Below are 22,687 nucleotides of genomic sequence, written 5' to 3' on the forward strand. Positions count from 1 at the left end.
GCAATGAACACTACGAGTGTTTCGAAGACGCCGCGCTGTTTCTGTGACCTCCATTTGGCAGTTTAACGCTGCACCTCGCAATTGCTTTGGTGGTGGGTTCAAATAAAAGATGCAAAAGAGGGGGATGAATCACTCACAAAAATAATTTTTGTCGATTTTTTTTTTTTTTTTTTTTTTTTTGTACAATCTGTGAAATTTAAACATTGTTTCCTTGTTTTAAAAGGTTTATATGCAAAAATGTTTTCAAGTTTTGACAATGTTCTTATGTAAAAAATAAAACCTATTTTGATACCTCTCTTCTCTTTGCATTGATGTGTGGGCATTGTTGTGCATTCGAATGCCACAAGGAGGAGAACTTGTGCCATGGTAGATGAGTCACCTGGTTTGAATAGTAGCAGTGGCAGACTAGATCAAAAGAAAGAAGGAAAATATTTTATGAAAAATGGATGGATAAAGACCCCAGTGACCCACTGAATATGTGTCAGTTTGTATATTTCCAAAAGTTATGTATGTATAGAAGTAAAATCAATCATGAGCTTGTTCAAAGTTTAGAAACACCTTTATTTTATGTGCTAAGTTATAGAAGGAAACTCAAATTTCCCATACTATTTTGTGACACAGAACTACACATGCACACTGAAATATATTTGCTTCTTAACTGCAGCACAAGTGCCTCAAATCTCACTGTTGTTGTATTTATGTCCTTCTGTTTCCAATGTTTTCAACAAGTGACATTATACATTATATCTACAGGTTTTCTATAGGTTTACAAATTGATAGATATACCAACCCACATTTGAGCCTGTGCATAATTGGCACGATTTATATCCCATCACATATTCTAATAAGAGGAATTTATATGATGTGCGACTGTATCTTAGCTTTTTATTTTATTCCAAAGGCTGCGTAGTTGTGGAAAAATGAGCACGACTCAGTGAACACACTGAATATATAAACACGATCCATCACACAGTCCTTGTTGTTCTAACCCACATAATGTGTTGTAAACACTCCAAAAACAGATCTGTCTGAGTGTGTGTCCGTTGAGTGTGTAAAATGGTCATCTGAAGAAAATAAAACCCGCTCATCCCTCAGCACAGCCAGTCAGCTGTTCACAAATGCTTTCCAGGAAGCATTCAAAGTGCGTGTCAGTCCATGTGACCAGTGCCTGAGTGACGAGATGAAGGATGGCTTCCTCTTGTGACCTCTCAGCCCTCATGGACCCTGGTATCCTCTCACAGCCAAACCAGTGGTTTCTGGGGGAGGGGTTTAGCTTTTGTTTGACCCAGATAAACTTTTTTCCCCACTTTTGATAAGATTTTAAAGATATATGATCATATTGAGTGTTTTCGGGTTTAAATAAACTTCACTGCTCATTGATTACAAAGGAAATTTGTTGGGGTTTTTTTTTTTGGTGTTTTGGCCTGTGCTTAGTGTAATGGGTGGTCTTATTACTTCTTGCCATTTGCGCAATTCCAGCCAGTTTGAAGTCCTCTCTCTTAGGAAGTGAGGTTATGGTCAGGTTTTTTCCCTTTCCTGGCTGAACCAATGCGTTTCCTTTTGTTGCTTTTCATCAGATCCTGGATGATCCATCTTGCCTTGACATCATCCTGGATGTGTCCCCAGATACAGAAAGGTGTGGTCCCTCATCTCTGAGTAAATCTAGTTCCCAAACAGCAGGGTGATTCTCAGTGTGATTCATCAGCGGCATGCAGCTCCTTTATCAAAAGCAGCTCTGTTCTTCAGTTTTCCCTCACATTCTTATCCACTGTCTGTATTAAAAGGAGTATTAACTTTGCTATTTCCTACCACTTATCACTGTCTGAATTAGGGCTCTTCTGTGGCTATGAATAGAGCTCTGTTTTGGGAAAATAAACCAAGAGATCATCAGGATTACTGTGTTTAAGACGCCAACATTGCTTGGTAAAACAGGTCTGCTTAATTTGTTTGCTTTTAAATTGTTCAAATAGTTGACTTTTGAGGGAAAAGGAAGGGAGAAATGGAAGCTAAGTTCTTTAGTTAACTCAGCAAACACTGTTTTTAATGTTTGCTGCTGCAGCCATCTTAACTCTTACAATCTTAGGTTTTTCAATCTGCTGTCAGGAGTTCCTGATAGCAGGTAGTAAGTACGGGGTACAAAGATGTGAACTTACATCACATAAAGTTTCACCAAAACTCTTCTCTGAATGAAATTGTGTGAAATGCTAAAAACAAAACAGGGAATTATCAAGCAAAGCTGAGTTGATATGTCAAGTTATTATCTCAAATTTCAAGTTACTTCTGAATAAGTTGAAATTTCAAGATGCTAACCCAAAAGTTTGACATGTTTAAAATAAATAAATAAAAATGAATCAGTGGCAGAAAGAAATCTCCACAGGGAGTAAATGTACAAGTACCAGCAAAATAGGAAAACTCAACAAGGAGTTAACGACCAGCCATAAAAAGTGCAAGCACAAGATTTCATGTAAAAAGGAATAAAGGCTTTAGCTTTCAAATATTTGACATATTGGAGCCTCTGTAAGTTCGGTCCATGATGAAAATCTCATGTGTCTCATCACAGCATCACAAAGGTACAAATGTACATGTCAGATTTTTTTTTTTTTTTTTTAGATATTTTAAGCATTGTGATTGAAAGAAATGTAAAAAAAAAAAAAAAAAAAAAATCTAAATTTTGAATGATATTTTTTTAACATCTGTCCTTTGTATTGGACTTGGGTCTTGCTTAACCACAGTGATGTAATGATGCTGTTTTCATCTTCCTGTGGATTTCTGGTAAAAATTGATTTTTGTCTCATGAACATGAAATAGATGAGGGAAGCACATCTGAACACTAAAAACATTGTTTTAAGCAATAACTTCCCACGGTGAAGCTTTTGATTAGCTGTGCTGTAAATGTAGATGACGTCAGCCACTGCTCTTACAGTGATCGGGCATGTTATGAGATCAGGAAAGGTTTTTTACTTAGAACTGTGGAACGGGGGAAATCATCTGCTCATCTATGTTTAAGAGAGGTCCTTATTAAAGACACCTGGTATGGTCTTCTGCTGCTGTAGCCCATCTGCTTCAAGATTATGATGTGCATTCAGACATGCTCTTCAACATACCTTGGTTGTAATGAGTGATTATTTGGGTTGCTGTTGCCTTCTTATCAGCTTAAAGAAGTCTGGCCATTCTCCTCTGACCTCTGGGATAAACAAGGCATTTTTGCCCAGAGAACTGCTGCTCACAAAATGTTTTCTCTTTTTCAGACCATTCTCTGTAAACCCTAGAGATGGTTGTTTGGGAAAATCCCAGTACATCAGCAGTTTCTGAAATCCCCAGATCAGCCCATCTGGCACCAGCAACAATGTTACATTCAGATTCTCTTAAATCACCTTTCTTCACCATTCCGGTGCACAGTTTGAACTTCGGCTTGAGTTCCTGCCATGTGATTGGCTGATTAGACATTTATTTAACCAGCAGTTGAACAGAAGTACCTAATGACGTGAGTATATGTATTGGTTGTCAGGTAAACAGGGACATTTTCATATAGTGTAGTCCAGCAGCAGAACCACTTTAACTGAGTGTGATTGTGACTCATCACATATATTGTGTCACACTGAGTCAGATGTTTTCCATTGTTAGATGTAATTTACCAAAAATACATCAATAATTCATTAATTTAAATACATGCATTTGTTAAGTGGCTCCACAGTGTAGTGGTTTATAAGCTAATGGATCCCAGGAGGAGAAACGTATTCCTTTAAGGTTGCATCAAGAAGTATCCAGTGTAAAAGTCTGTCAGTTCAAACATGCAGAGCTACCTGCTGTGGCGACCCCTTGTGAAAAAAGGAGTAACTAAAATCTAAATCTAAAATAAGTGTAACTGTAAACTCATTAGGTGTTTGTTTTTCTCAGTCATTAATTAAGTGATAATGATTAATGAGGTGGCATGATTGTGAGCACAACAATCACATTAGCAGGCAGCTGGAGATGATCAGCTGCTCCTGGTACAGCTACAGGTCACATGCCTCTCACGCCAACAAAGCCCACATAAATGAGGGACATCTCTCTCTTATTTGGCACTAGAGAAAAACCTCGAGAAAGTGAAATGAACTTTATCCTCCTAGAACCTGGCGTCCACATATGTGGACATCACATTTTGGGCTATTTAGACCAAAGTACTCAATTTTGCTCTACAACTGCCTGATATCGACTTACAAGGACATTATACTGCTACTGATCTATCGAAATTTTAAACGAATATCCTCATGTGGCTCTCATTTGTCTTAGAAACAAAAATTAGGTAAAAAAAAAAAAAAAAATCTGGTAATTCTTTGTTTTTACATTCATCGGGCCCCAATATGCCCAAATATCAAAGAGAAATTAAAAATGCATGCCATGGAAGAGTTCGGGTCTTAGGAGGTTAAATCTGAAAAGCAGACATTGGGCTGCGGTCTGCTGCTGCTGTGTCACGACTTCGTCAATGCTCCTAACTTTGATGTCGCAGTAATTCTAAAAAAAAAAAAATCCTCGATAAAGTGGAAGTGAAGTTATTAACTAAGTTCTGGTTAACTAAGGTCTGGTTTTCACATTTACACCAAAGCAGGAAACTTACCGAAAATGAGTGAAGGAAGGAAGTGGCTGCCACCAAATGCAACACCATATATAGTTTTGTTTTGTTGGCTTTAACCCACGACTTGGCTTATTTGATACACTGCCCTTTTATTTAGTGAGACAATTGTGAATGGGGATTTGTGGCTTTATTTAGAAGCTGACAGTCAGAAATTATGGGCTGTTAAAAGAAGCCCAGAGATACCTTTCACAAAGAAGCAACTATTTACATTCAACAAGTCATGATTTCATATAAAAGGGTCATGAAGCATAAACACAGAAGATTCTAGATATAAGGCAGTGGATCATGTTATTAAAGAAAGAAAAAGAGACATTTCTGCATCTTGAAGTGTGTACATTTTATGTTCTGGGATAAAATCCCATTTTTTCTTTTTCAAAACAAGGATTTAAAAAGTTCACATCTGAAATCTCCCGTGTGCGTTTCAACAGATGTGACAGTTTTACCTGGTGGGATTAGATAAGATGATCATTTGCCTTAACTAATATTTCTTTTTTTACAAAATACAGGTTTACATATCAGAACTGCTACAGACATTTCTCTGTTTGTATAGTTTCACAGCTGCTTCAGTGTGTGTTGCCTCTTGCTTTGTACGTCTCCAGATGCTGTGTCAGATCTTGAATACGGACATCCTTCAAGTGAACCAGATGTTCCAGCTTGTTCACTTTCATCTGGAGGATCTGCAAACATACACGACCAAGAAAACCAAGAAAAGAAAAAGAAAAGAGGGATGAGGCTAAAGGAAGGATATTTCTTTGAAGGCTTCTGAAAACTTCATAGTGCGGTGAAAGGAGAAGTTGCACGTTTGTGTCATCCTTCTGCTTCTCCCTAAACATGCAGATGTGACCACAGATGGAAAAGAAAAATAAGGGTTATATCCGCTGAGCAGATTCTGACTCACTCGCCACTGCTGACACAGGATATTACACATGCCTAACACACACTCCTAAATATTTTTCTCCATCTCTCTCACACACACACACACACACACACACACACACACACACACACACACACGCACACACACACACACACACACACAAACAGACACACACTTTAGCAGAGTGTTTTCTGCATTCATGCATGTCTGCATGCAGACTTTACCTCCACAGTCTCCATCAAAGACATAATTGCTTTTTCTTTTTCCTTCAGCATTTGTTGGAAAGCAGGATCCATGTCTGAGTAAAACTTTACTGCACGCTCCACTTTACTGTACCATAAAAAAAAGAATGCACAGGTTATTATTTTTGTTTTGAATGTTCTTGCGATTCATTGCATTATAATTAAAAGCAGTGTTTTGGTCATACCTGTTTTTCTGTCTGTTCTTTTCATCTTTTTTCAATTCCTCCAGCTGAGTTAGAAGTCTTATCTCAGTCTGCTGAATTTCTGAAGAAAAAAAGTGTCTTGTTTTACAAACTATGATGTGAACAAAACACAATGACTAAAAGAATCTATACAGCTGAGTAAAAGAGATAAGGCTTGGTGGCAGAAAGGGTGACGACCAATAGCAGAAAGAGGGTGAAACACTGAAGTAAGATTAGTAGATAAAGGAAAAAAATATCAGGCTTTAAGTCAACGGTGCTGAGCTCAGGTCAGCGATAAGAGGCATGTGGAAACTGATACGAGAACCTGAGTCATGTGTCTGATAGCGGGAGCGAGTGTAGACGGAAGAGGAAAGAGCAGAGGACGGAGGCACTGGCCAGCTTTGATAGGGACAGATGAGGTGTGGGAAACAAGTTCACTCCTTTAGGGTGGTGGAATTTTTTTCTAATCAGTTCTCCCCGATTCCTTCAAATGCACGTTTCTTTGTGTTTCTGATTGGTCACTGCTATCTCTGGGATAGATTACACTTAATTTGGGCCTGAGAAGATCTTGGAGACGCTTCATTTCAGTGACAAAAACAGCAATGAACAGTCACTAAACTGCTCCCTTAAACAAAAACCAAATAAAGAGGGGGAAAAAACACCTTGCTGAATGCTGAATATGCTGACTCTGTGTTTGGGAGTTGACCAGCAGATATAGCTGCATTAACAAAAAAAAAAGTCTAAAATAACACCAAACTCACTTCCTGTGCTAAATAAAGCACATCTTAGCTTCAGTTTTGTTTGGCTTCAGTTAAATAAAAAACAACTGTTTCAGCTGATATTCTGCACAAACTACACTATCATTATGACACATGCTGCAACACGCATAAGGCCAATATAAAGTCATTGCATTTATCTTAATTCAGCTGTTTTATTTCCATAATCTACTTAATGTTACTGACTTCATCACAGTTTGTAACTTCCAGCAACGCCTACATCACTATCGTGTGATGTGATGCAAAGCCAAATATGGCATCAAATGCAGAAGACTGTACCTTCCTGAGGTTTCTCCTGGTTCCTGGTGTCATAATACTCCATATCCTAAATTTATAAAACAAAATATATATCCACTGTAGTTAGATTAACATGGACAAGCATGCAGTAATTCATATTTTGCATTCAAATAGACAAAGAAATGACCTATACCGTGTGTGTCACTACACACCAGTATGTTGTTGGTGGTGTACTCCAGTTTCTTGTCTATCTTCTCCCTGAGGGTGCTCAGGACAGGCACTATTGCTCCTGTGGTGCTCTGTGCAATTTTCTTCAGTGTCTCCTCAGGCACATGGAAGTCCAGCTTGGAAAATACCTTCCTATCCTCAGATAAATAAAAACACATGTTTCTAATACCTAGAACTATGCACAGTAGTATCAGCAGACTCAGTGTGATTTAACTGATGAGACACAACATAGGAGCCAAAATGTTTTCAGCAAATTCCCATAAATCTGAAGCTGGCTTTGTGCCATATCAGTGGCGAGGGATGGAGTGAGTGGGTGTAAGTGGGATTTGTCCGCAGGACCAGATGTGGAGGCCCAGGAAAAATCTTATTTGGATGGGAAAAACATTAGGCAATGTCTGTCATTCCTATTAAGAGATATTAATTAGCCATCTAGCTCTTTAACTTTTTTGTAGCTTGTGTACAAGTTTTTGTGGCAGGCTGTTAAAATGTGATGTTTTTCAGCTGTGGAGAGTGTTTTTCTCTGGCTGGGCTGTAGTCATTCAGTCCACCAGATTCAGAAGAATCACACACACACACACACACACACACACACACATAAAACAGTGATATCTTGCCTGTTGAGCAGGTTCCAGTTGCTGAGCTTCTGCTGTGTGGAGTTTGCAGAAACATAGTTGTGCAGATCAACAAGCTTGGGGAAGAAATATTTTACCACCTCAGCAGCCATCACTGAGGTTCAAAGAGAAACTTAGTCAGTTCACAAATAAATACAATGACCGTAGCTGGAGACGTGGAGCTATGCAGATCATATTACTCCTGCTGTTACTGCTTGATTGTTTGGTTAGCACCTCCCTGAGGACTGCTAGGCTAACTTTACTACCTGCGTCGCTGAAGTCTCTTGTGATGTGTCTTTTGGGCCGGGACAGCGGTATCTTATCTATCCACGCAAACAGGTCCTGTAGTTCCTCTTCGTTCAGTTCTCGTTCCATTATTTATAAAATTAGTTGTTTCTGAACGATTAAAACTGTCTTGATGAGCTAGCCTATAGCTTCAGCCCACCTCAGGTTGTTTGAAGCGTTGCTAGGCGATCAGCTGTTAAAGGGCCAGTTCAACCCCAAATCAAAAATATAGATTTGTTTCTCTTTTGGCCCATCTTTGAGGGATTTGGGGTTTTAGGGAGTTGCAAAGTCTTTCAGTTCTAATGTTGTGTTGTTATCGGCCTTCTCTTGAATACATGCAGTCAACTTGTGTTGCTCTGGCGCTCAAAGCATCTAAAATTAAGCACGACATCTTGCAGACATCATGACCCCCAAATCTACCCTTGAGGAGAGGCTCCTGGTAGTAATGGTAACCCCTTCATCTGGAGCAAACTCACCCTGTATGCTTTAGCAGTCTCTCTCCTTTTCCATATCCATACTTCTCTCTCTCATCATTCTGGAACAAGTTCGTCTTGGTTTTGTGTTTCCATTGTTTTCTGTGGCTCTTTTAGTTGGTTTGTGGGAAACTCTAATCTGGCCTTTATATTCTTGAGTGTAACCAGTGGTTTGCACCTCGTTGTAAACTCTCTGTATTTCAATTGAAGAAGGCATCTCTTTATTGCAGACCTTGACAATGATACACCTCCTCAAGAGTGTTTGCCATCTTTTGAAGTCAAGTTCTTGGAGGTTTTCTTTTCATGACCATGGAATAATTATGTCGTCATGCACCTTAATTCTCTTCTGTGGTATTTCAGCCCTGTTGGTGTGGCTGAGTTGATGAGTGCATTCACGCTTTTCATGTATCAAATTTGACTTTTTTCATTTTTTTCATTTTTTAAATCTCCCTGATAGGTTTGTTTTGGCTTTTAAGCTGAAGGCAATCAATGTCTCTTTAGACTCTGAAAATGGGGAACTGTATAAAAATTACTATAACTGAAAGAGTTAATGCAATGGTTTCTTAAAAATCCCTTTGAATTAAAGCTAAAAGTCTGGACTCCATTCACATGTTGAATTAGGTTTTGCAGGGAAAAACTACAAAATCAATCTAATTTTTTCCAACAAATTATAGACCTAATTGAGTTTTGTTCTAACATTACGCTGCAGATAGGACAGAGCAAAAAAATCAACAGAGAGTCACAGATGTTAATGTGAATACCTTCTGGATCATCTGGATATAAAGACAGAGAAAGTGACAGAAACACTGAGTGTGATGGTTTATTGCAAGCCAATAAATTAGAACATTCAGAACTGAAAGATTTAAAGTCAAATCGAGGGTGAATCCTCATCATTGGTATTATGAGTGAAAGGACTTTGTGATCTTGTCTGCTGCATAGAATAATCAATATCCTTTGACATTTATCAGGTCAGCACGCAAAATAAAACAGATATATGTACTGGTTCGGTCGCGCAGTCAAGCATAGACAGGTCAGTACAAAGAGTTTTTAAAAAATTACAAGAAAAGACCTTCAATTAAAAAAAATCTACCTGTAAAGTGCTCATGCCACATTTTAAAATCCCTTAAAAAACATATTTCAGAGAAATGCAGTACCAATAAAATGTGAGGGAAAAGGGAAAAGGAACAGTTACAGCATTTATAGTGCAGTTACCTTATAAAATCTTCACATATCCCAGGATTTAGGCAAAAAACAAACAAACCCAAAAACCAAATGTTTCCCTTTAAAAAGACTAAAATAAACTAAACAATCGTCATGGCAGCAGTGCCATTTGTCATTCATAAAGCACAGAATATGAGTCTGCTGATCATTACTTCAGGTTTTCATTAACATACTGAAGGTGTACATAAGCAGTGGTAATCCTCAAGGAGACCACAAAAGCTGTGTCACTTAACAATGCCGATTCTTCAGCGGATCCTGTTTCTACTTTAAAACAGATGAGCGTCTCCAGACAGGATCTTCTTGGTCCTTCTAGGTGAGACAAAAACAATGTCCTCTGTCAGAGGATTTCAGTGTTTACACCTCAATGAATTAGTCCCACTGTCATCTGGGCCTGCTGGGAGGCATCAGGGCAGCCCTCCCGCTGAGCTAGGGGAGCAGATAAATAGTATTAGCACACATACTTGGGATGAGACATTTTCATTCTCCAAACTTGGTCTTGGTTTGTTTATTTCCCCATGTTAGTGCCTCACCAACTCAGTGGTGGTCAGGAGAAGTTTATATGCTTACTGATTCACTGACTGCTTATTCATTACACTGCTATGCTAGGACAGAGCCAAAAACCACAGACATCTTCATAAACGTGATAGCCTCTGAGAATGTCTGAGTCTGAATACATACCAGCTGAGTGTGAGGCAATGAAGACAGGACTGCGGAGGGCTTTGGCTTCGCTGGAGGCATTGGGGGCTTTGGTTTCATGATCTGAGAGACAAAACAGTTTATGTTTCAAAGAAGCAGCAAACGCAAGCACTGTTAAATGTGTATACGCAAATAATGAGTTCAGTTAAGCGGTTTTGAACGTTATTTACCAGCTTTGTTGTGAGTGGTGGCAGAGGTCTCGATGGAGGCAGTGGCTTACTCTGAAAAAAAGAGAAAAAAAGTATATATATAAGACCAGAATAATGATACTAAAATAACAATTTTTAAAAATAATTACTGCCCCAAAAGACAATGAAGACATGCAGTTTTACCTCAGTAAAGATTGGCTTTCTTGAAACAGCTGGAGCCTGCGTGAATGGCTTTATAGCCTAAATAAAAACATTTATTTACTAGTTGAAACATATAAATAACATTTAAATGAAGCTGGAACCGGAGGTCAGATTACCTGCTGAAACACTGATGGCTGGGGTATGGCTGCTGCTTTCTTGGGCAGCTGTAAAGGGAGAAAATAGAAATGAGTGGAGTCTAAAAGCCTTATTCCTCTCTGGTTTTTGCAGTTTGACTAAAATATAAGTCTGTTTATGATTTGAATTTTGTCCAATAACACAGGCCAAAATCTACTGCCTCAGCACATTACGGCACTCTGGTGGCAAATCTGCTACATCACAGAGGGTGCTCACCTCTGGAGCTGCTCGGCTGGGCTTTAGTGCTCCAGTCTGTGGTCTGGTAGGAGCAGAGAAGAGCGGTTTACATGCTTGAGTAGCTGACGACTCCAAAAATTTAGGCTGGCTGATTTGTGCTGATCCAAGAGGAGGCCTGCGTCGTTCGCTGCTCGACCGAAACAACGGGTTGAACTGTCCTGCGGAAGATGGGAGGTATCTGCAAGGAAATATGCACAATTGCTTAAAAGAAACTCTGACAAGCTTATAAAGTTTTATTTACTTATTGTGGTGATCCAAAAGCTAAAAGAGAGGAGGAGCTCCTTTCTGTACCTCTTCGCAGGCTGGCTCTTTCTGACGTACCACATCAAACTCCCGATAACCACGAGCAAAAGCAAAAGTAAGCCAGCCACCAGTGACACTATGAACTTAACCAGGCCTGACTCTGTACACACACACAATAACACAACAGATTAGGCCAATGAGATTTTTTTGCCCAAGGATGAGCAAATAACAACATACGTCACCCCCCTCAGGAAGCAAAATCCTCTGTAACATAATTAGGGCGTATGTACACACTAATAAGGAAATGCCATTGCATCAGTGTCTGCTTGTATTCATCAGAACAGAGCACGATTGTTTTAAGGCCCATGAGAAATTCAATCCAAGTATTGCAGCTCAGTGGAAAACAGAGCATAAGGGTCATGTGTAAATCATGGTTATTAAAAGGGCAGGGAGAAGCGGGCTATCAGTGGGTGTATGTCAGGATAGTAGAGTACCTTGAGGCAGCTCGGACTGCTGCACATCACAGAAAGGTGGAGCCCAGCCAGGATCGCAGTGACACTTGCTCTCATGATTGCAGACCTGTAAGAGATCCCACTCATAGTACGCATGTTGTGTTGCCATAAATCCACAGTGCTTTAGAGTGCCGAGAATCTAAAGTTCTCACCCCATGGTTGTTGCATTTGGCAGAGCAGTCATTTCTTCCATACATTTTTATGTTTTTTATCTCTTGACACTGTTGATTGTAGCATACCTAAAGGACACACAAAGACTTTGCAGGAATCTGCAGCGCATGGATATTTTCTTCATGTTAGCTACAAAGAGCAGCTTTCTCACCATGTTTTTGCCGCACTTAGTGCCAGTAGGTACCATGTCCAAATCTTCGGGGTAGTTATCTTCAGGGTTCATAGTTGCCACATTGCACATGTCTCCATTTCCTACTTTGTAAAGGGACTTCCTGGATGTCACAGGAAACTCCCATCCGCCGGAACAAAAAAGTTGACCACAGGACTGATCTCTGTAACCGAAAACCACAAGGGATGGTTTCAAGAACAAACAGTACCACGCAGTGAATATGTGCCATTGTAGAGCTTTGGATTGCATACCGGCCTGGGCATCTGTGGTTAAAGTGTGTCTTTCTGCAGTTTCCATGCAGATAGAAACAAGCGTCTGAAGCGACTTCAGCATCTGAAAACAATCACAGCAAAAAATACAGCTTGATGAGTCTTGATTATTAAGAATAAAGCACATCTGAAGCAAACTGTGATTCACTAGTTTCTTAACCTGGTCCCCAAAGCCTCTTGCAGTGATCCCGGCGTGAAGGACACTGTCCATTGTAGCAGTACCCTGTTCCATGGTTACACAGCAGGCCATTCTGGGTGTAGGCGTCAGTCGGACAGACAGCAGAGAAGCCAGTGCAATATTCTGCCAGGTCGCAGTCTCCTGCTTTTGGTCGGCAGACGCTGCCTGTCGGTTTCAGCTACGGAGCGGAGAGGAACACAGATGGTGATGTACCGACTACTAAAATACACGCACTCACACATAACCAGCCAGACGGCACAGTCAGACTGTGTCTTGTTATATAGTAACATAATTAGTATCAGTGTGACTTCACACAGTGAGTAGTACTTACTTGGCAGTTGTGGCAGCACTCTCCCTCTCCACAATGGGCTCCTGCATTCAGTTTGCAGGTGGTGGCATTGCAGCAGGGATTCTTGCATTCCTGGCAGGCATACAGAGGCATGCACATCTCAGTCATCTTTGTGTGTTTCAGTAATGGGAGTTTGGGTATGCAAAACGAACGTGATATGCACAAACCTCCACCGTGCCGCAGTCGCACTCCTCTCCAGGCTCTAAGAAGGCATTTCCACACATGGGGCCCCCATAAACTCGATCGGTGGAAGGAGTATCGAGCAGACATGCCGGGTTGATCTCCTCCAAGAACTTGCTGAGCTGCTGCCGACTGCAGCTGCTGAACAGCTCCGGATACTTTAAGCTAGAGGAGGTGGATGAAAATAAGACCATATCAGATGTTTTTCCTTCGAAGGTCTGCACATAGGAGGGTGTTCATTTGCACAGGTGCAAAGCTGAGCTTACCCAACGCTCTCTGACATGATGCAGCCTTTTTTTGACACAGAAGTGCCACAGACACAGTCTTCAGTGTCGTGGGACAAGCCCAGGTTGTGACCCATCTCATGCGCAATGGTGGTAGCCACTCCAATTGCATTAGTGTTATGGTCCTGTGCGACATTTAATTCACAAACATTTAATTTCCACATCTTTCCACTTTTAATTAAAGAAATCCACATTGAAACATGACTACCTCATTGACAGCTCCAGAGTTAGATGTGCACATAGCATTGGTGTTTGCTAAGCCTACAGTGGAGCCATCAAAATCCACAGCTCTGAAAGGTGATGAGGCAAAATGTTCACAAATTATCTCATCATTTTTTAGATAGGTTTAGTAAGCAGTAGAAAGACGAACATCTTACGTTATGAACTGCGCATTGTCATGTTTGGTCCTCGGCAGAAGGTGCTGCTGACGCCACTCAAGGAAACGACGGAGGGTGACCTCAGGGTCAGTGCTGACCTGTATTTGATCTCTGTATGACCAGATATCCAGGCCGACGAGCATCACACGAACGCCCACAGGGCGATAGAGCTGAAACAGAGCAGCGCGGTGAGCCAAATCAGTTAAAATCAGCATTTGCAAAACCACAAAATGCTTCAAGCAGCAGATTTTATAATTGTGCAAAAGGAAACCAATGTTGGGTCTAGTGCTGCAAGATGATGCATACACACTGGGAGTATGCAAAGAGAATTGTGGGATATGTGTGAAAATCTTCAGTTAAGGTGTGAAGATTCACAGTTAAAGTTAGATTTTTCACAGTGAGAAAAAAAAAACTTCTCCTTCCTTTTACTGGTCAGATTCCAGTCAGTAAAGAACAAAGTATCAGGACACATTTTTTGCGTGAAATCCAAAGTGAAAGCAAAGCTTGAAGACGTGTGGGACACAAAAACACAGAAACCGTGCAGAGACACAAACGTACTTTGTCCACGTGGTTTGCTATTTCAAGCGCTCTGGTCTCTATTGTCTTCTTACTGCCAAACTTCTTATACTGAAAGAAACCATTATTTCACTTAGTATCACATTTAACAACATGTCACGAACAAAAGAAGATCTTACACCTCAAAAAGTGTCTTACTCGAGACTAGGCAAAAGAAAAAGTGAGCTCAAACCTCTCTATGGTCAGCCACAACAACAAGCTCCACCGTCCTGGGTCTCTTCGTTCGCTCTGCTTTCTGAGCTCTGCTTTTCTGAGAAACACAAGAGAGACATGATATTAACAATGTTGAGCATTTGTGTATGTGTACCTACTTTCATACATCTTCATAAATGTCATGACAATAGAGAATTACTTATATTTTTGTATCACAATGCAAAGTCCTGTTTTTTTTTGTTTTTTGCATAAATCTATGAAATGTGAGACAGCACCATAAATCTGGATGTGTCCATCTTGTGTGTCTTTACCAGACTGGCGAGCCGGAACAGTCCAGACGGATGAGCTACATGATCATAGAAAGTGGTCGTGTTTCCATGGGAACAGAGGCTCCTCTTCCTCCTCAGGTGTTTGTAGTTGTAAACAGCATGAAGACCCTCATCGCTGTGAGTGTCGGCACTCTGGCTGTCATCCTGCTGTCCTGCCTCGGTACCGAGAGGCTCAATGAGGTACGTCTGGTCCCGGAGGCGCACAAACCCCCTACAGAGGGGACAAAGGCAAACTTTTCAGCATGTCTGGTTCTCAAATGTCAACTTTCCCCTTTCATGATGGCAACAGAAGGGTTAATGAGAGAGGTCTGCATGCAAGGAGCACGAGTTACTGTGCATGCAGTCTTGATGATCTTTGGGAGGGATGCTGATCTTCCCTTTAGTTTGGGTGTGCTGGCCATGAGTCAGAGACGAAGTCTTACCGTAACATAGCATCATGGTTTTTATGAAATTTGGGCACCCCTTCAGGGAAAGAAACCTTTTTGTAATTAGAGGTAAAAGATGAAAGAAAAAAATTATAGCCTGCATTACTCACTTTATTCCTGAGCAGAGTCCAATGCTGGCAGAGGAGTCCTCCACTCCCACGATGTGTCCGTGGTAGTAGCAGTGAACCTGAACAGACAGCCATGATTTGTACCAGAATTAATAATGACATTTGGGATTTTTTAATCTCCCAGATATCTCAGTGTGGTCTGGATGCTAATCTTAACCTTATATGTCATTCCCACTTCCTCCTGTTTCTTCCTGCTGCCTGTGTGTCTGTGGTCATAATCGGGAGCCTGAGAAACTTTTTTTTATGCAATTTGATATTTTGAAACGTGCAAGAAATAATTACACGTACAGCACAAAATGCCCCAGATCTGATATTTGTAGCAGATAATTACAATTTACTGCAAAGTGTCTACTTTAGAAATACTTTAACAGTAAGCGTGGATACAAATAAGTGACCACAAAAGACCTGTTGTCTTTCTTCAGGTCAGTGCTATGATTTTAATATAGTCAAAAGATTTATATTGGCATTTTGCAAAAGGGAGAAAAAAAATATCCGGTAATGGATGATAAATGTACAAACACCTCTGAAAGCAGTTGGTGGCACAGGATATCCTGCTTTCATGTGATTCAAGCCTGTGCAGTCAAATACATATATGGTAATCTATACCAGTAAAAAGGATCTGAGAGAGAATGATTATGGAGTATTGTGCTAAGCATCTTGTGCACTTTCACAAAAACAAAATAGACACATTTTCCCGATGGTGTAGACAAATAAAATAATGTAAAGATACATACACTTAGATCTGGAGTGGTTGAGACTTGGTCTCCCTGATCAGAGTAATGTGTCACAGAGAAGGTTTTACCCACTAGATTCCTGAAAAAAGAAAGTGCACAAATTGAGGAACCTCAAAGGTTTAAAAAAGCCTTAGAAAGTAGCTCAAAATCAAACAAGTCATTTAAAGTTTTCTCACTTGTTCTTTTCCAAATGCAGAGTGTGGTTTTGCCCTGCGATCCATATAGAGTACTGCAGGGCATCAGGGTATTTCTGTTCACACACACACACAAGAAGCAGAAGGGATTTAAATTCATTCTTCAGATCACTTTTTTCTTAATGAACTGCTTCAACAGCACAGTAGAGCGAGTGTTACCTTGTGTGTAGCAGCATCATCATCATCATTAAAAACAGATGAGTCCTTCAGCCTCTGAGGTATCACTGTTTGGTACTTTATGACATGAGGTAGAGTCTCCACACTGGCTGTAATTATCCCTGCAAGTGTTAAATGATTTATTAGATAAATAGAAAGAAAGAAAGAAAGAAAGAAAGAAAGAAAGAACTCTTTACATACCCCACGAGGAGAAGAAAATCCATATAAAACATCCAGAACTTGACATGTTGCTCTATCAGACACACTCTGTCATTGTGTGGTTGGCTCTCTGAGCGAAATACAGAGGATCCTCAGCTCTCCGCCTCTCTCTCTCTCTTTCTCTCTCTCTCTTTCTCTCTCTCTCTTCCTCTCTGCCTCGTAATATCCTGTAGCATCTAAATCAGAGCAACCACGAGTCACCACAAGAGATTGTCAAAAAAGACAAAAAGAAATTGTTAAAAAAAATTGTCTCCAAATATGTTTTTGAACTCTGTGGTCTGTGATTTATATGAGGGGCTGAACGAGCAGAGTGAAGAAACAGACACGAATAACAGAGGCACTTTAAAAAAACCACGCCTGGAAAGTCTGTGAAAGTTATTTCTGCAGTTAACTGAAAAATAACGCTTTGCCACCAAAGTTTCACCCAGCCTAACCACTCTCACAAACTGTTGAGTATCAAAGCTCACTGCTACAGACCGGTAAGAGTTATCTGTCTTTAGCCGTCAGGGCACGTTGTTGTATTTGCAGCCATCTAGTGGTAATGTGCTTGAAGCATAGGCTTGAAGTTTAGGGATGTTGATTGGTGACCTGTGTTTTAATGTTTTTAGGTCACAACAAAACGTATTTAGTGAGCAAAGAGGCTTTACTTTACAGACACCGCGGTGGAGACCCAGCAGCTGATGGCAAAGAATGTAGGAGCATTTTCAAGAACAATGAGCTGGCAACTGACTGGATGCCTTGTGAAGGGAAAACTATGTAGGTCTCACTACTGAAGAGAGACTGCCCTACAATCCAGTGCCCACTGGTATCAGACCAGGGCCTGCACTGTATGCAGTTCTCTGCATTAGCAGCCTAAGACCTGCCTTTGACTTTTTTATAAGAAAGAAGCTCTTTTAGCTGCTGTGCACCTATAGAAATCTGCATGGGAGGAGAATTGGAGGGATATACATGAAGTGTAGATGAGAGCTGCTGCTGGTTGATATCTGAAGTGCAACTGAACTGAGGCATCGCTGGCTCTGGCCCTGGACTGTGGGTTTTATCCCTTTTCCAAGTGGGACACTGGACTGTTTTATCTATTTTTTTGATCATTGTACTAATAAATTATCTTTTTGAATTCTATTGGTTGTTGTCTTTTGCCCATGGCTGAGACAGCTGGTCAGACCTAGAATCTGTGTGTGTGTTACACACCTTGGCAGAGAAACTCCTCAGATGAAATCTGGCTCTGGTTGGCACATTTAGGGGAAACAACCCAGACCTACCTCACCCAGCTCCTCCAGTTGCAACAGAGGAAGATTTTGTTGTCTGTCTTTGCCATGGTAGTTTTGGTGAAGGCAGTATCCTACATGCCCAAGTGAGGCTGGAATGTGCACAACACACAGGTAACCAACAGTCAGTAATGGGGAGAAGAGGAAGCCTGAACTACAAGAAGCACAAATACGGTGTGGATAACCTAGACAGGATGTTGGCACCTCGAATAGAAGGAAAACTAACAGATGGCTGTTGGGTCTTTTCTACGATCTCCTGGATATTGTGGAATACAATGCCTTTGTTTGGTGGAAACCACTTCACAGGAGTGGGAGTCCTCTAACACCTACAAATGAAGAGTGATCCTGGAAGAGCTGGGCCACATGCTGGTGACCTCAACAATTGCAAGACAGCATTGTCCCCAGTACTCGATAGCTGCCATTCATCCCAAGATACAGTAGTCTGAACCAGAGTGTGACCCATACCCCACCAACAAAATGAGAAGACTGAGCAAGAAGTGCACCTGCAGGATTAGAACATCCACTTGCTCCACCTATGGAAAGTGTGCCTACAAAGACCACTCTCCCGTGGTTAGCACATCCTGCTGCTAATGAAGATGCACACAAACTCAAATACAAATTTTTGTCATTTTAGTGGTCATTTGGTCATTAAATGGCCATTTCTGGCCCCCAAGATGCCAGGTGGTTATTTATTTTTGGTCATTCATCACAAGAACTGATCATGCAAAATTAAATAAATCATTGTTACTGTTACTTTTACTGACTTGTAATGATTGAAAAAAATATTAGGTTTCATGCATTATATGGTTAAAAAATTTAGAACTTTATTTCCCTTTTCTCTGAAAATATAACCAAACAAGGATTTAAAGGGTAAAAAAAAAAATCTGAATTTGAATAAAATGTTGGTTTTCGTGACAAGGACTGATACCAGTTTGAAAAATCAAGTGGAAATTGTTTTAATATATATTAAATTTATAGCATTTTGTGAAGGTAAACAGAAGGTGGCCACTTTTGTCCACGAATATGCTGTTTGGGGTTTTCTGTCACTGCACAAAAAAGTTATGACACATATATAATCATTGATACTGTTAATTATTCAAATACATTTAACTGCAATCATGGTTAGAAAATGCTTTTCTTTTTGTAAATCATTAGAATTATGTGATCTAAATGGTATTAAAAAGTGAATTTGGGGTTTTATGATTAGGGCTGATGTTAATTTAAAATCAAATACAATTATTTATAATGTTTTCTGATATTTCTTGAACTACACCAAAGACTTAATGTTCTATAAGATGAGAGTGGTAGGGTTTGAAATAACCTTCCTTTGGAATAAAGCATTGATATTTATTATTATTATTAATTTATTTTTTAATTATTAAGTTTGAGGGAATAAAGTGTTTCCCACAGCTGTATTAGGTCAAAGCAGGGCGACTAGTGTTCAGTGATGACTATCAGGTGACGTCATAACCCCGCGCCAAAATACAACCGAAAAAGTAACATCGTAGCGACCATTGGACTTGATAACGTTATAATAGTCAACGAGTGTTTCGGTGCCCGGCCAATGAAAACGTGTAGAAGCGATGCTGCAGCCAGAAGCGGTCCAGCTTCGGACGGAGGGACGCGATGAGCAGCAGGAGCGGAGGCTCAGTGAGTCCGAGGAGGGAAACAACCCGTTCAGCTTCACGCCGCACATCATCCGCCTGCACAAGGACCACGAGCTGTTTGAGGTAACCAAGCAACAAGAAACCGAGCAGAAATGCAGGCAGCTGCTCGTTCTGCTAACGGCTGTAACGTGCAGATGAATGCTGTTTGCAGGACGGGGACATTCACAGACACATGTACCTGCAGGACCTCTACATCTCGGAGGCAGAAGACAAGCCAGCACTCAGGTGAGGGAGGCAGGAGATATAAGATCTGTCTGTCTGTCTGTCTGTAAGCATGGGTCACTTTTAAACAGCACATAATTTACATTTGCCAATGCATGGGTTAACACACTCACCCTTTAAAATATCTCCTGAAACTTTCAAATGACATTGTCATGTTGTTAGGGTGAGCAGGTGTCACTCTTTATGTGTGACTGCACAGACTTTGACACCTGGCCCTTCTCCCCCATGCTTTTGATTGGATCTTCTAAAGGCTGGCTTTTATTCAATGGTTGTGAAGAAATCAGTAAAGGCTGTCATCATGGCTCTCCTGCAGGTGAACATGCTAGGATCTCATCCTGGATCTCTCTCTCATACCCTAAGCTTGCACCACAAAGTCAGATTTGTAATGGGATATGATGAGAAGTACAAGTAAAAACAAATGCAACTACAATCAAGACTGGGAAGGTTTTTGTCCGTTATTTGCGAGTCTCTGTAAAAATCTGTTGCTCAGAGAGAAATCTGCCATAGATTGACGAAACACTAAGTGAAATAAGAGATAAAGGTTAATGAAACAAAAAGGAAAATACAAGAACCAGAAGACTTGCATAACTGACTTTCAACATCCTTTTACATATTTATTTCATCCTAAATTCCTGTGAGCATGACTCATCTATGGAAAGTCCTTTCTAGTGCTGAAAAAAAAACTACCTGTAAATAAAGATTTGGGGTTATTATCTCACAATTTTGAGTCACCAACTCAAAAGTCTGAGAAAAGAATTCAAAATTTGACTTCATAATTTTAAATTTTGAGACAATAACCTGAAATTTTGATTTATGGATCACCAAAAATGTTTGTTTTTTTCAGTGGCAGAAACAGGCTTCCATATTAACCTGCCCCACATACTATTTGTCCTTTGGTGTCTTAATGTCCATCCAGGTAAGGAAATCCCATGAAGTTGATTCCGTTCATGTGGATGTTATAATCACTATATTTGCAAATGACAAAAAAAATAACACATTAATCCCACATTTCATTTTTGGGATCTTGTCACCTTAGTTGTTCCTGTGGAGGCAATTATAATATTTAATGTCAATCATTCCCAAATCATTTTAGATATAATGTAGACTAAGCTGATTACTTGTAAATAAAATAAGTCAAGAGTCAAATAAGATGATTGCAACAGTAGTAGATTATGCACTTGGACATATTTAATTGAGAAGTGCTAAAAAATATTCAGTAAAATGACAAATTTGCCCCAGAAGGGATCATTATTTAGCAACAGTGTTAGATTTTTCTACTTGACTGATGACTTGTAATTTCAGTGTTGGTCAGACTGTTGATAACCTTCCTCCTCCTCTTGTCTTGTGTCAGCGTGTCCGAGTTTGCTTGTCACATCTCAGGCTGCAGTGTGGTCTTCAGTGCGCTGGAGGAGTACGAGCACCACTACAACGCCCTGCACAGGCACGTGTGCTGCTCATGCCGCCGCTCCCTGCCGAGCGCCCGGCTCTTGGACATTCACATTCAGGAGTGGCATGACTCTCTCTTTACTATCCTTGCCCAGAAACAGGACATGGTAAGTCGGTGTCAAATAGAGCTCTGCTGTTAGGAGATTTTTTTTTTTTTTTTTTTTTGAAGCACAATGACATTTTCTTCACATTTTTCAGTACCAGTGTTTGGTGGAAGGCTGTGGACAGACGTTCAGGACTAGTAAACACAGGAAGGACCATTTAATAAGAATTCACAAGTATCCTCCAGACTTCAGATTTGATAAAACCAAAAAGGAACGAGGGTAAGGCTGTGTTTTGTCCACTAGATGGTAGCAAAATGTCAAATTATGACTTTTAGTCAATCTTCTTACTCTTTATATTCTTACATTACACTCTACATTATTGCCTCTTTTATTATTTATTTAGTGACATGATAAGATCAGACACATTATAGCATAAGATTTTTTTGCTTCTTTATTGATGCTGATGTGTAAAATTTGTATTTTTGTAGTATTTTTCTGACTCTGTGAAAGGCGCAGTTTAAAATAGCATCACTTTCATATGTTTGCCGTAAATAGCCATATGTGTATTTTAAATATTGTATCTTTGTTAATAGAAGACGAGAGACAAAAAGAAAGGAACAGAAAGACGCAGCCATGGAGGTGGTGGATGATGTGTGTGAGTCTGAGGGTGTCTGTGAGGTTATGTGTAACTCTCCGTCCGACGAACCCGAGGGAGGGGAATCCATGGAGATACACGAGTGTGAAGAAAAAGCCTCTACCGAGGACGTTCTTGCTGCAGCTCAGGATACTGAGGGCACAAGCACAGCGCCACGAAAGCCTCAGTATTCCTACAGGTTAGCCTTCAAATCTGTATGTGTTAAAACTAAATCAGCCATTTTTAAGAAGTTTGCAATTTTAAAAAAAATCCAGAATATTATATAAGTTAAATATGTGTAAAGTACTGATTACAGCACATGTGTACAACAGTTTTTTAGCATTTAAAACTAAGCAATCTGAGGCCCAGATTTGAGCAGCTGTGCTCTTTTCTCTCAGGATCCCCAACACCGTGTGTTTTGGTCACGGTTCTGTCCGAGGCTTTGGAGGACGCCGAGGAAGGAGGAAGTGAAGCATCAAAGTCAAGGCTGCTATTTTCTGGCCTTTCAGATTTACAGCTTTATAACCTTTGTACAGAATACCTTCACAGTCATAGATGTTTTTAACCTGAAATAAAAAACAGTTTTATTTTGCAAAAA

General features: G+C 40.2%; 3 protein-coding genes across 5 annotated transcripts; 1 reads left to right on the top strand and 2 right to left on the bottom strand.

Annotated features, from left to right (window-relative positions):
• Positions 1-4,931: 4,931 nt before the first annotated feature.
• Positions 4,932-8,663, bottom strand: spef1 (sperm flagellar and cilia associated 1). 2 transcript variants are annotated; one of them, XM_085182751.1, is made up of 7 exons: positions 8,035-8,646; positions 7,772-7,883; positions 7,142-7,289; positions 6,972-7,017; positions 5,920-5,998; positions 5,717-5,822; positions 4,932-5,292 (listed from the first exon to the last, which is right to left on the bottom strand). In XM_085182751.1, exons 1-7 carry the CDS (start codon positions 8,141-8,143, stop codon positions 5,179-5,181), a joined length of 714 nt encoding a protein of 237 aa, XP_085038877.1. In that variant the 5' UTR covers positions 8,144-8,646; the 3' UTR covers positions 4,932-5,178. The 2 variants fall into 2 exon arrangements, with proteins under 2 accessions (XP_085038877.1, XP_085038878.1); XM_085182752.1 differs by lacking the exon at positions 4,932-5,292 and adding an exon at positions 5,300-5,440 and having other exon boundaries at positions 8,035-8,663.
• Positions 8,664-9,337: 674 nt separating this feature from the next.
• On the bottom strand, positions 9,338-16,866 carry adam8a (ADAM metallopeptidase domain 8a). Its single transcript, XM_085182743.1, has 25 exons — positions 16,794-16,866; positions 16,596-16,714; positions 16,419-16,492; positions 16,243-16,321; positions 15,491-15,567; positions 14,938-15,166; positions 14,646-14,723; positions 14,456-14,524; positions 13,898-14,067; positions 13,729-13,810; positions 13,503-13,645; positions 13,224-13,401; positions 13,039-13,128; positions 12,690-12,885; positions 12,512-12,593; positions 12,243-12,423; positions 12,073-12,159; positions 11,903-11,987; positions 11,457-11,568; positions 11,145-11,343; positions 10,910-10,957; positions 10,776-10,832; positions 10,614-10,664; positions 10,426-10,506; positions 9,338-10,173 (listed from the first exon to the last, which is right to left on the bottom strand). Exons 1-25 carry the CDS (start codon positions 16,837-16,839, stop codon positions 10,129-10,131), a joined length of 2,658 nt encoding a protein of 885 aa, XP_085038869.1. The 5' UTR covers positions 16,840-16,866; the 3' UTR covers positions 9,338-10,128.
• Positions 16,867-19,526: 2,660 nt separating this feature from the next.
• Positions 19,527-22,687, top strand: znf511 (zinc finger protein 511). Of its 2 annotated transcripts, none has more exons than XM_085182749.1 (6): positions 19,527-19,806; positions 19,895-19,968; positions 21,317-21,518; positions 21,610-21,734; positions 22,052-22,288; positions 22,488-22,687. In XM_085182749.1, the coding sequence occupies exons 1-6, from the start codon at positions 19,660-19,662 to the stop codon at positions 22,558-22,560; spliced, it is 858 nt and encodes a 285-aa protein (XP_085038875.1). In that variant the 5' UTR covers positions 19,527-19,659; the 3' UTR covers positions 22,561-22,687. The 2 variants fall into 2 exon arrangements, with proteins under 2 accessions (XP_085038875.1, XP_085038874.1); XM_085182748.1 differs by having other exon boundaries at positions 19,529-19,806; positions 22,049-22,288.

The sequence above is a fragment of the Neolamprologus multifasciatus genome, chromosome 13 (genome assembly GCF_963576455.1).
Source record: "Neolamprologus multifasciatus chromosome 13, fNeoMul1.2, whole genome shotgun sequence".
Classification (NCBI taxonomy): Eukaryota; Metazoa; Chordata; class Actinopteri; order Cichliformes; family Cichlidae; genus Neolamprologus; species Neolamprologus multifasciatus.